Source organism: Lygodium microphyllum, chromosome 12 (genome assembly GCF_053477565.2).
Source record: "Lygodium microphyllum isolate KBCC chromosome 12, Lygodium_microphyllum_v1.1.10, whole genome shotgun sequence".
NCBI lineage: Eukaryota > Viridiplantae > Streptophyta > Polypodiopsida > Schizaeales > Lygodiaceae > Lygodium > Lygodium microphyllum.
Window position 1 is genome coordinate 86,353,589 of NC_141146.1, and position 11,861 is coordinate 86,365,449.

The following is an 11,861-nucleotide window of genomic DNA, read 5'->3' on the forward strand; positions in this document are numbered from 1 at the left end:
ATGGTTTGGCGTGAAAAGCGAACTCTATCGAACTATCATGAATTCGATTTGGCGAGCTCTCTTTGTGAAGTCAAGCTGGATGTGAATCTTCTGCAGCTTATTAAGCTTTCCCTAGGAGTACGTAAGGAATTTAGAAAGATTCTACGTACCGGGTATATCGTAGAACCTTTGGGTATTGCGCGAGTTGGTGATGACTGGTTCGAGCATGCTGAGAAGCATTGCCCAAGGGTTGCAGCCTATGTCGATGGGATATTAGTAGATTATGCCATTGTCGACACGGGATCATCTGTTAACATTATGAGTTCTGAACTGATGGAGAGGTTGGGTCTTGCGGTCCAGAAAGATACCTCCACAATTCTCAGAATGGCAGATGATAGTTTGAGACAGCTGGAAGGCTGCATTACTAAGGTCCATGTCACTATTGCAAATGTAGAATGCCTGTTGGACTTTAGGGTGATTCGTTTTGCAGGCCGTCCAAGTTACCAAGTATTACTCGGACGACCTTGGATCTTGCAAGCGGACTGCCAAGTAGATATACCCGCCGGTCGACTAATATTCGGCAGGGGTGCCTAGCATGTGGTGGTTGATGCTTATCCTGAGTCCCTGCAGAGTGAGAGAGCTCCTCTATCTTCTACAGAATTGGAGACATTAGAAGATTTATCTGCCAGTGAGACATCATCGAGTGATGAGTCCAAAGAGGGATCCACTATGGAAGACATCTATCAGATCACTTTGAACGAGCCAATAGAGGGCCAAGATCGTATAAGAGATGCAAATGTTATCGAGCTAGACCTTGGTATGCCTGATGATTCACGGCCAATCAAATTAGGTTCTATGCTCAGCACAGCAGAAAGGGAGGATTATGTGGCCTTGACTGACGAGAATCCTACAGATCTGCTCACGAAAAGCCTCACTACTGAGCGCTTTGCCTTCCTCAGGAGATTGATGGGCGTTGGATGAGATGTTGCCTTTCCTCATCCCTTGTACCTATGTACAGTTGTACTGTCTTTTTCTTTTCTTTTCTCTCTCACTGGGGCAGATTCGCCTTTAAGTGGGAGGTTGTTGGGGTAAAGGCGCTGCGCTGCCCCATGTATTACTACACTGACAGTACCCGCCACTGCCCACTGCAGGTGGCGGGCACCCGTCACGTCACTTTAGTCTTTACATTCATTTTAGTGACTAGTAAATAAAGGAAGGCCCGGTCACACATTGTGATGGTTGGAGTTCCCATTTCTTGTCTCTCTCTTTCTTGCTCTTGCTCTCCCGCCAAATAGCTCGCATGCAAGCTTTGATCCTTCTCACCTTTCACCGCTCAATGTCCTGTGTATTGAATGCCCAATTGAGAAGGGCTTCCTCCTCATCAACTGTAACAATGGTTTGGGGGTTCCTATGCTTCTTTTTGGATCTACCATCTATCCAAGCAACTAGGGCTATCATACTCATGCCAACTTGCCTACAACACTCTCGCATAGACATACCCTCATCATGTGCAACAATTGCCTTGGCCATGTCCAGTTCTATTCAATGTTGTTGCCTTCTCTTAGCTATAGGCTTGGCTATTGGAGTATTGTAGGGCTCAGACTCCTCCAATGTTGTTGATGCATCTCTAGCATTGGACGGTGGAGGAAGAGAACATCATTGGGCTGGTGCAAACATATCCCACACTTCTTTTTTTGATAATCCTTGTGCGCATAGTCCTCATGATGGCAAGATCAATTAGGCCATTGTGTTTACAAACTCAACAGAGAATGTGCCACCCTTTAAAGTTATCTCTTTTCACGAAAGAGGGATGTACAGTCTACTTGGAACACAAAGCAAATGTCAATCGTGAGATAATAGTTGAACACTAGTGGGTGGACTGATAATTCTACATAACACCACAATACCTTAAAAAACATTAACAAACTAATTGGTTATATAGTCTAAAATAGATACAAGTATGTAATGCATAAGAAAGAGGTGTTAGAGAGTTAATAAGTACCACATTAAGTAAGTATCAATTCAATATGTGTGCATAGTTTGAACAACAAACCCTCTTTTTTGGTGGGCTTGCGGGTAGCTTGTTTTGTTCACTTTGGATAGTTGAGCTTGATGATAGTCTTCTCCATTCACTTTGTACAACACTGTGCTAATATCCCTTGACAGATTGAGATGAGAGGGAAACAGATTCTGAAGTAGGGATTAGCTTTGGTAGTTTTCTCAATAGTGTAGGCAACAAGATGGGCTTTTGCAAGAAGCAATTGACTTCTTAGCAATGCAAAATGCAACAGGCTTGCGTGTATCCAATCACAAGGACAAACCTTATGCCCTTGTTTGTCCAATAGCAGGCTTGTGCACAAGATATGGGTAGCCCAAGAACATGTATGCGGACCACGGCATATCAACCATGCAACATCCAAGTGAAGAAGATATTGCAGTGAGGCAGGCTTTGCACTCACAAAGGGATGGGATTGTGGCATACATTGGGCAATGGTAGGTGATCATTTGTTTAGAAGAGGAAGTTAGAGAGACTGTCAATTTATAGTGATCATAATTGCATTGTCATTGGTGGGCTGGTTTGTTGTAGGATCAAGTTGAAAGAAAATAGCACATCTCAATACTCGTTTGAAAATGGAATGATGAACTAACATGAGCATTAATGTAGATTTTCACGATGATGTTTTATTATTTGCACTAATATTGGTAGCAACCCCCTTTTTGAGACATGACTATTTCTTGTATGTTGTAGGTTTGCATTCTAGGAAGGATGGATAGAGCTTCCTTTTGTCTCGCATTTGGGTAGGATAAGGATGTACTTGACTTAATGGCCTTGCTAGGACCAGGGAAAGGATGGATTGTGACCAGTTTTGTGACAGCCCTGAGGGAAAGAAAGGCTTTGCTAGGACCAAGGTTGCGACTAGTTCTATGACAAGCCTAAGGCAAGAAGAAAAGTAGTCTTTCTTCCCATGGGATGAGGTGTATTATGTGACTTGCTCGAGTAAGAATACTAATAAAGTGATGATCATGACTCGATACCCTATACAAAAGGTGTGTTCCTATTTTAGTGTGCTTGTTGCTTAAAAGTTGGGGGGTTTTGTCACTAAATAGGCCTTTCTTCCAACCAAATTAAATCTATCTATTGGTCCTAGTAACAGAACCAAAACATTGCATCTAGTGAGTGTAATGGTAAGACATTGGATAGCACTCTTCTTGTTTCAAGAACTCTGATCTACCTTAGCATCACTATCTCTCACATAGCTACCTAGACTTCCTATCACACCAACCATATACTCTTCTCTCAACCCCCAAAAGCAAGTATACATGATCAATGATAAGTTCAGGTGAGCTCACCTTCTTACCTTATGCCTTATAGTTGAGACTTGAAATGTTTAATGATGGCTCCATGATTCAAATGATACCTCTTTGAGTAAGGTGCTACTTCAGTTCCTCCAAGCTAACCCATGAAAGCTCCATCATGAGAAGAATAACAAGAGGAGGGGGTCAAAAGAAGAAGGTGGAGATGGAGAAGAGCTTCTCTCTTTAGTCCCTTGCTCCGCCCCCCCCCCCCCCCCAACACACACACTTACTCTCTCTCTCTCTCTCTCTCCACAAGTGCAAGAGGATAAGCTTGAAGTAAGTGTAGGTGCTCTCTCAAAATTGTACACAACGAACATGCTTTTCCATTTGCTTTTTGGTTTTTATATATAGGATTTGGTTGGCCACCCTACTGTTTGTATTGGGCTTTTACTAGTCCCTGCCCTTAACACTTGTGCTTTTGTCTTTCCTAAGTTCTTGTAAAGAGGTTGAAGTAGGTACTTTCAGTAAGAACTTTTTGAGTTCCCTCCTTGGACAAGTCGTTGCCCTTCTTGTCCATGTTTTTCTTAAGAATTGCCACCAAATTTTTTAAAACAACTTGCTGGTTTGCAAGTTCTCTCAGGTATTTGAATGATGTCTCCTATGTTGAGGATATACCTTATGCAACTTCACTAGTTGGCTCATAATCTATGGTATATTATGATTTTCTTTCACCCATTTTCCTCGTATGTGTTGGCTACTTTCATTAATTGTTGCCCACCATGATTGCACATTGTAGTTTGGGCTTGCTTAGAATACTTTGAGCTAAGAGTCGGGTCTCACCATGGCCCCTTGGTCGCACTGAGGAGGTGTAGGGTACCCTGTTAGCACCCTCAAGAAAGAGGGTTCTCGAGACTATGCTAGCAAGGGGAACTCTGTAGAGAAATCAACGGAGCCAACTGAAACATTTTCTAAGAAAATTTCCCACCCTGAATTATCCTCATTGGCGCTTCATTAATTCTATTGTCAAATTCCTTCACCCCCTTCAACTTGTGGTACGACTTTGGGATAACATATTATGATGGCTGAGCTCGGTTGCCCATTTCACCCCAGGGGGACCAAGCGCTAAGCCCCATGCACTAGTTTACATGCAAGATGACACAATGTGGTGTATGGTGGGTGTCTTTCACTTATCCATTAGTATCCGTAGCCTTTAATGAGGATTAATGATGACTAATGACATTTTGAAGGTATACTCAAAGGCTTTGATGGCCACAATTCTGCTCAAAGTTCTTGTGATTTGGATATTTATGAAACATCACTCTCTATCTTTTCTCATCTAAAGGCAATATAGGATTTCCCTGTTTTGGCAAAATGGCAGGCTGCTATGGGGTGGGGTGATCAAGTAAAAATTGCCTTCTAAAAGTTCCGAAGTAGGAAGGTGTGTTTGGTATACGAGGCGCTGATAAATGGTTAAGATTGCAAATCGAGAGGGGGGAGAGAGATCGAGATTTGTTGTGGGAGAAAGGAAGCCTCGTAAATGGACGACTGAAAAGCCGGACGTGTTTCCCACACTCGCTCTCTGGACTCTGGAGTCTGTTCCTACAACCCAATTTCCAAAAGCCCCAAAAACCCATCAAATTATAAACGATTCACCAAGCGCGCGCGCGCGCTCGCTCGCTCTTCAATGTGGGGTGAAAGGGCAAGAGTCAAGACGAGACTGTCCGACGACGAGTCTTACTCGACTTGAGAGAGAGCGAGACAGAGGACACAGACTAGTTATGATTTATGAACCCTGATATTGAAATTTGAGAGAGTAGAGTACTGATATCGAAATTTGAGAGTCCATGTGCCAGCCCGCCATTTATTGAAAACACACATCAAAGAACTCTGAGGCCAAAAATTGTTCCCCATCACTTCTTTCCGTATAGGTAGATTGACAGAGAGAGAGAGAGAGAGTGTGTGTGTATGTGTGCCACTGTGACTGATCAGTTATGAGAAAAGCTGATTAAATGAATCATGACCATAAGGCTATGGGAGCCCTGAGACACTACTACAGTCTACGAGCCCCTGTGGCTGGTGGACACTGGACCCTGGACGGATGAATTATGCTCTCTGTGCTGCCATCCACGATTCACAATTCTTCCCTCTCTTTTCCTCGGCAATTTCGAAGTTCGAAGAAATATCTGTTCCATTCCATCCCTTTTTGCTGCACTCGACCACTCAATCAGCTAGCTACTCACTCTTTTGCAGCTCTCTTCTTCTATCCTCTCACTGAGAAGAGTTGACGATGAATCATGATGGTGATAATGAGCGGGAGAGCCTTTGCTTCCTCCCCACCTACTCGTCATACACGGGGCACAATCTCATAAGGGAGGCCCCAAAAAAGGAAAAGAAGGGTTTCACGAGCAGGGCTCAATCTGTGCGGAATCTTTAAACAATTATCACAGGCTTTCCGATGAGGAGCAGCACCTGCTGCAGGTCGGCTTACAGCAGTAGCAGAGAGCGCACTACTGAGATGAGAGACAGTGCACTTCTGAGATGAGAGATCGGCCATGTTTGCCACTTCGAAAAGAGTTTCTCCTTTTAGCGACAAGAAGTCGCGAAGGGGAGAGACTCAGAGAGAGAGAGAGAGCGTTTAGAAGGCTTGTAGGGAAGAGAGACAGCTGCCTCGAGAGTGTAAACGGGAAGCACATTTGCTTGACTAGCAATTTAATATTCTCTTCTCTCTTTCTCTCTGGTCTCCCTCTCTTCTTGATCGTCTACCTGCACCTGTAAACAATTCAAAAGAGATGTCTACCATACCAAAATAGATGTCTACCATACAGGCATCAAAGAGCGACCTTGTAGCTTGCTTTCCGTGGCTCCTCCTTTGAGTGCCTGCAAGGTCAATCAAACAGAAGCCTACCAAATTCTAGCTTCTCTCTCTCTCAGTGACCTACTTCCCTACATTCAGAGTGAGATAGGTGGTTTGTTGAGCGCTTGCTTACGCAAGAGAGCTCGCATCCCTAAGTGCTATCATCACCATCATTCAGTTAATAGAGGCTTCCATCCTCGCTCCTCTCGACAGCATCTCCATAACCCACATTGCAGACACACAGGTAAGTTACATAAACACTGTCTTCATCAGCTGAAGCCATGGCAGCCCGGTTCTTTTGCTGCCTCACCCTCCTCTGTCTCCTCCCCTTCCCCGGTCGTGCCCTCATGAATCCAGGAGAGAGGCAAGCTCTCATCGACCTCAAGCAGATGCTGGAAAGCCCAAGCCAATTGTCCAACTGGGATTCCCAGACAGATTTCTGCAGCCTGCCACCTTCCTCGATGGTGTCGGTGGCGTGCGACGGTGGATATGTGACTCATCTCCAGATAGTGGGTGACAGGGGAGGCCCCAACACTGGCACCATGCTCTCCAAGAGCTTCTCGTTCGAGGCACTCATGCTGCAGCTCTCCAACTTCTCCAGCCTCAAGTCTCTGCAGCTCACCTCCCTGGGCCTCTGGGGTCCCCTCTCGAGCAAGCTCGGGCGTCTCCCGAACCTCCAGGTGCTCAACCTGAGCTCCAATTTCCTATCTGGAGTACTGCCCAACAGGCTTATGTACCTCCGTAACCTCCAAATCCTGCAGCTCGACGATAACCTCCTCAATGGAACGCTCCCTCAGAAATGGGACTCCCTCTCCAGCCTCACTACACTCAGCTTGTCCAACAACAGGGTGCAGGGTACTCTGCCTCACTCCCTCTTCTCCATTTCCGGCTTGAAAATCCTTGTCCTGGAGGGCAATCTTATCTCAGGCCCCATCCCAGATTCTCTCAGTAGTGCTTACTCCCTTCAAGCCCTGTCTCTTGCAGGGAATCAGCTGTCTGGGAATTTGCCTGACCTTCGGAACTTGACAAATCTTTTGGCCTTGAATTTGCAGAACAATCAGTTAGGGCCACAGTTCCCTCAGCTGGGCCCGCAGTTGCTTTACCTGGCACTCGGGGAAAATAAATTGCAAGGCCCAATTCCAGGCTACATTCAGATGTGGAGTAAGCTGCAGCAGCTTGATCTGTCCTCCAATCTTCTGTCAGGGGTCCCTCCAGCCTCCCTCTTTTCTCTCCCCAGTATGAGGTATCTGGATGTCGCAATGAACAAACTCAGTGGCAGCTTGCCTGGTAATCTGACACTCCCCAGTGGCTTGAAGTTGATTGACATCTCGGACAATCTTTTGACAGGACACCTTCCATCTCGGTTAATGTCCCTGGCATCGTTGCAAGGTGCCGGTGTAAGCATCAGGTTCCAAGGGAATTGCCTCTCCACCACTATGCAGCCTCAAAATCCGTTCGACTATTGCCAAAATGCAGCTTTGGCATCTGGTTTGAACCCACAGCTCTCAGGTCATAATGATTCTAGCTCTTCTAAGCGAAGACGCCTAGTGATGCTGGCTGGAATTGCTGGTGGCATCCTTGGCACATGTCTGGCATCCCTCATCTTGCTCTTGGTTGTGGTGAGGAGGATTAAGAATGGCCATGCCTCCAAGTCTTCTACAAGTGGATCTCCTTGCATGAACAACAAGTCTGTGGCGGTTTCTTCGGAGCTCCTTTCTAATGCAAGTAAGTCTAGAATCTAATTGAAAATTTGGAGTTCCTTGCTAGCACATAACGAATGGCAAAACTTTACAATGTACGTCACTTCATTTAGATGTTCATTTCTTTGAAATCTTTGCCGCAGGGTACATATCTCGAACAATGAAGCTGGGGACACTTGGAGCTCCCCATTTCCGAATGTTCTGCATGGATGAATTATACAAGGCCACTGATTATTTCCATGAATCTGCATGTATAGGCGAAGGGAGCCGTGGAAAGGTGAAATCAGATCCCAACTTTTGAGAATGGTGGTTGTGGGATTGGTATAGCATCTCTTATACTAATTGGCTGTCTTTCTCTCATGCATGGTTGCTGCGATCATATCAGGTGTACAAAGGGCAACTGGATGATGGGTCCTTGGTGGTGGTCAAGCGTTTAAGCAAGGATGTAACAAAAGGCTGTAGCAATGTCAAATCTCGGCTTGAGATTCTTGGCAAATGCCGGCATCAACATCTGGTGAGCCTTTTGGGCTACAATCTGACCTGTGAGGACAGTAATCCGTATGCTCAAACAGGGTTCCAAGTATGCCTTGTCTATGAATATGTGAGCAATCGGACATTGCGGACGAGGATTGCAGGTGAGAGAAGTATAAATGTAGTCTAGTTAAGCTCAGAAAACAAATGAATTTTGTAGCATATTGGCTGGACCTGTCATTGCCTCATTGCCTCATCGGTCATGCTCAATATAACTTATGAACCTGTCATTGTCTCATTGGTCGTACCCTATATAACTTATGTCCTGTTTTTTGTGCAACTGAGATTTGAAGTTCTCCACTAGCAGAATGGTGCATTACCCCATGTCTAGGGGAAGTTGCACATGGCCTAGCATCCCATTAAGTAGGCCTGGATACAGCCTCAGCATAAGTCATAGTGTATCTCTGGGATCTGAGCTGCTCCTATGCAGGTCCAAGAAGCTAAAAAAACTTTTTTGAGAACATGTCTCGTAACTTTGTTGGATCAGGTTATGCTTAGCAAGGCCTTGTTAATTTTTGGTGTTTTACAATAAATGTCTGTACCAACCAAATCATGAAATAAAGTTATTGACTCTGTGTCTGATTCGCAGGCAAGGGACATGAGGGCTTTGGGTGGTTGCAAAGGCTTCTGGTTCTTATTGGTGCAGCAAAGGGGATCCAATTTCTCCATAGCGGGCTGGTCCCGGGTGTCTATGACAATGATATCAAAACCACAAATATCCTCTTAGACCAGAACCTTGTGCCCAAAGTGAGCGACTATGGACTTGTCATGAGTGCAGATAACGCTGATCATCATCCTGTAAGTACTAGGACATCTTTCCTTCTCCACTGGATAGTGCATATCATCAACTTATATTGGGAAAGCGTTTGCTTCATTCTGCTATTAATTCAATCCAATGGCAAATTCCAGGGAAGATCCAGATCAAATGCTACTAGCATATCAGCTGGAGACAAGAACAGGCATGGGCTTTTAAATTTTTGTTGAATTTGAATGTTCTGTAACTTCTGCTGTTGCATCTTTGAAATGCCAAATTAATGGGGCTGTATCGTAATGGCAGGAAGAAGTTGTCAGATAAGCGGGATATATACAATTATGGCCTTGTTTTGTTGGAGGTACTAATTGGAAGACCCCCATCAATGGATGCAGATGGTGGATGGAAAGATATGGTGAGTTGGAAAATGGCATTGAGTCTACTGTGGCTTTAGGCTATAAACTCTGAGATGCTGCCCATCACAGAATGTATCACAAGAAGACTTATACAAATTCTCTATATAAATTCCATTTAGTGAATTACAACATCAGGAGTTTTCGTGAGAGAGGGACTGAATACCTACCTAGGCCCTGCTGGCCCCGGCCCCTGCCCCTGCCCCCTACAGCACGCCCTGGGGCCAGCAGCCCCTTGCCCCCAACAGCACCTTGCTAGGTTTGCTGTGTGTAGTGAGTAAAAAGCTCATGTTGTAGAACAATACAGTGAAAAGGCCAGCAGCCCCTTTCCCCAATGGCACCTAGCTAGGCATTATCTGGTGACTCCCCAGTAGAAGTTCAGGATGTTGAATGTTACAGGGAAACAAGGAAAAAAAGCCCCTTTTCCCACATGAGAAAATGTCAAAAACTCCGTGTATGTTATATTCAATTTGTTGAATGTGGATTTCATTGTGGTGACAATGCATAGAGAGATGAGCTCTTGCAACTATGCTAATTTGTTGTCAATTTCTGGTCTTGTTAAAACAGAAAGCTTTGATATGTGAGCAAGGTCCAATGCTAGAGGCAGTAGACCCAAGGATCATGGCTGGGTGCAACATGGAGTCCCTAACCACAGTGGTGGAGATAACAGAGAAATGCCTGTGTGAAGACCCAATTTTGCGGCCTTCCATGGAGGATGTTCTGTGGAATCTCCAGTATGCATTGCAAGTGCAGGATGCCAGTTCCAATGGCGGCTCACAGGAGGATGGTGTCCTGCAGGATGGCCTCTCTGGAGAGATGCCCAGCAGCAAAGGAGGCCGAAGCCGAAGAAACTCCATCAATCACATGAGTAAGGCTAGCTCCAATGATGAGGATCCCATGGGAGGCAACAACCCCTCTTCTCCCATCTCTGATTTCTTCAGGTAGTTCTGTCATCACCATCATCATAATGATCATGCCATGCCATGAGGATGATGAAGATGATCAGCAGCAGTGTCATCACCATTTTCATGCTATGATGGTTGCCATCATCCTCAAATCAGCATTATCCAGAAGTTCCAATACCATATACCCTACCCTGCCAGCTCAAGGTGCTTAACTCGCTAGGACTAAACAATTTTGTGCACAGTTCTTCTTGGATGGGGTTACTGCCCAGGAGCGTGTATCTCACAGGCAAAGGCTATTCCAGGGGGGGCTAATGTTGGATGGCCCCTTAAGTTTTTGCCTGTATATTTACTCCATATCCAGTTTATGGCAATTTACTTGGTCATGATATCTTTAATATGGAAGCGTCAGAGATTGTTCATTTGGTTGTGAAGAAACGGGGCCCCTAAATAATACATGCATTCAATCAATCAATCAATGGTACTTGAAGATAATGGCTAACGATGTTAAACCAATGAGGGGAGACGTGCAGATCCACAGCATTTCTGTTCTGTATCTCTGAATTTATGAAACGGAACTGCGGTTACCCATGAACACGAATGAGAGGGTCATACGTCTGTATGGCTGCCAGCCATCCAAGTAAACGTGTTAGTGTGTTGCACCTGCCAACATGTGAACAGGATGTGATCACAAGGGACAGATTTCATCCAATCTTGGAGGAAATGAGTGATTATAATAATTCTGCCCGTCAATTCGGAGATGTAATGAGCTTTTAATGGGTCTGAACACCTTGTGAAATAGCTAGCCTAAGGCAGAAAAGAAGAATGTCATAGATCAACGAGGAACCTGTCTAAGGCTAAAGGGTATTAAGCAAGTCATTGATTGCAATTGTAGCTCTAGCATTTTCTTCTTAAAAATTTAATGAACCTTCTACCTACATCATATAAGGAATGGAATATGAAACACAATTCTAACCATCAGAGGCCTTGTCAAAATTAGTTTAAAAGAAAACAAAGGCTTATGATTGTTTGGAGCATGCTCAATGCTTTCCTATAGAAGCATATGATGTTTGAGAATCAATTGCCTTCTTCACTAGCTAGAGCTTTAACATGCTTCTCACATGCTGATGCGAGTTCTTCAATTAGGGAGGGTCTTAAGTTCTAATCCATTCTTTGATGTTTTGGTAAGACCCTCACTAAACCCAACTAGCAGTGTACAGAGTTGTTTGTATCCCTTACAAGCATTTATAAGATGCATGACTAAGAAGTCTTTGTACTATTGGGACAACTCATGGTTGCAACTCTAATGTGTAGTATTCAAATTCAACCTCTTCAAGTTGAGGTGAACTTGTAAAAGAATGAGCTTGCATTCCACAATTAGGAAGTAATAACCATCAATGGCATTGATCATTTGATGTTAAGGGGTAAACTTGT

At 44.5% G+C, this 11,861-nt stretch overlaps 1 protein-coding gene across 1 annotated transcript; it reads left to right on the forward strand.

The window, feature by feature from the left end:
- Window positions 1–4,747: 4,747 nt before the first annotated feature.
- Window positions 4,748–11,246, forward strand: LOC148028002 (Leucine-rich repeat protein kinase family protein). The gene is made up of 7 exons (XM_087689692.1): window positions 4,748–7,855; window positions 7,974–8,107; window positions 8,216–8,465; window positions 8,951–9,159; window positions 9,271–9,320; window positions 9,419–9,527; window positions 10,093–11,246. The coding sequence occupies exons 1-7, from the start codon at window positions 6,412–6,414 to the stop codon at window positions 10,468–10,470; spliced, it is 2,574 nt and encodes an 857-aa protein (XP_087545818.1). The 5' UTR covers window positions 4,748–6,411; the 3' UTR covers window positions 10,471–11,246.
- The last annotated feature ends 615 nt before the right edge of the window (window positions 11,247–11,861 follow it).

Excerpts from the sequence above, each read along its gene's own strand:
- LOC148028002 (XM_087689692.1), top strand. The coding sequence starts at position 6,412 with ATGGCAGCCCGGTTCTTTTGCTGCCTCACCCTCCTCTGTCTCCTCCCC. Across the intron at positions 8,108-8,215 it reads GCGAAGGGAGCCGTGGAAAG|GTGTACAAAGGGCAACTGGA; the intron begins GTGAAATCAGAT and ends CGATCATATCAG. Across the intron at positions 8,466-8,950 it reads ATTGCGGACGAGGATTGCAG|GCAAGGGACATGAGGGCTTT; the intron begins GTGAGAGAAGTA and ends TCTGATTCGCAG.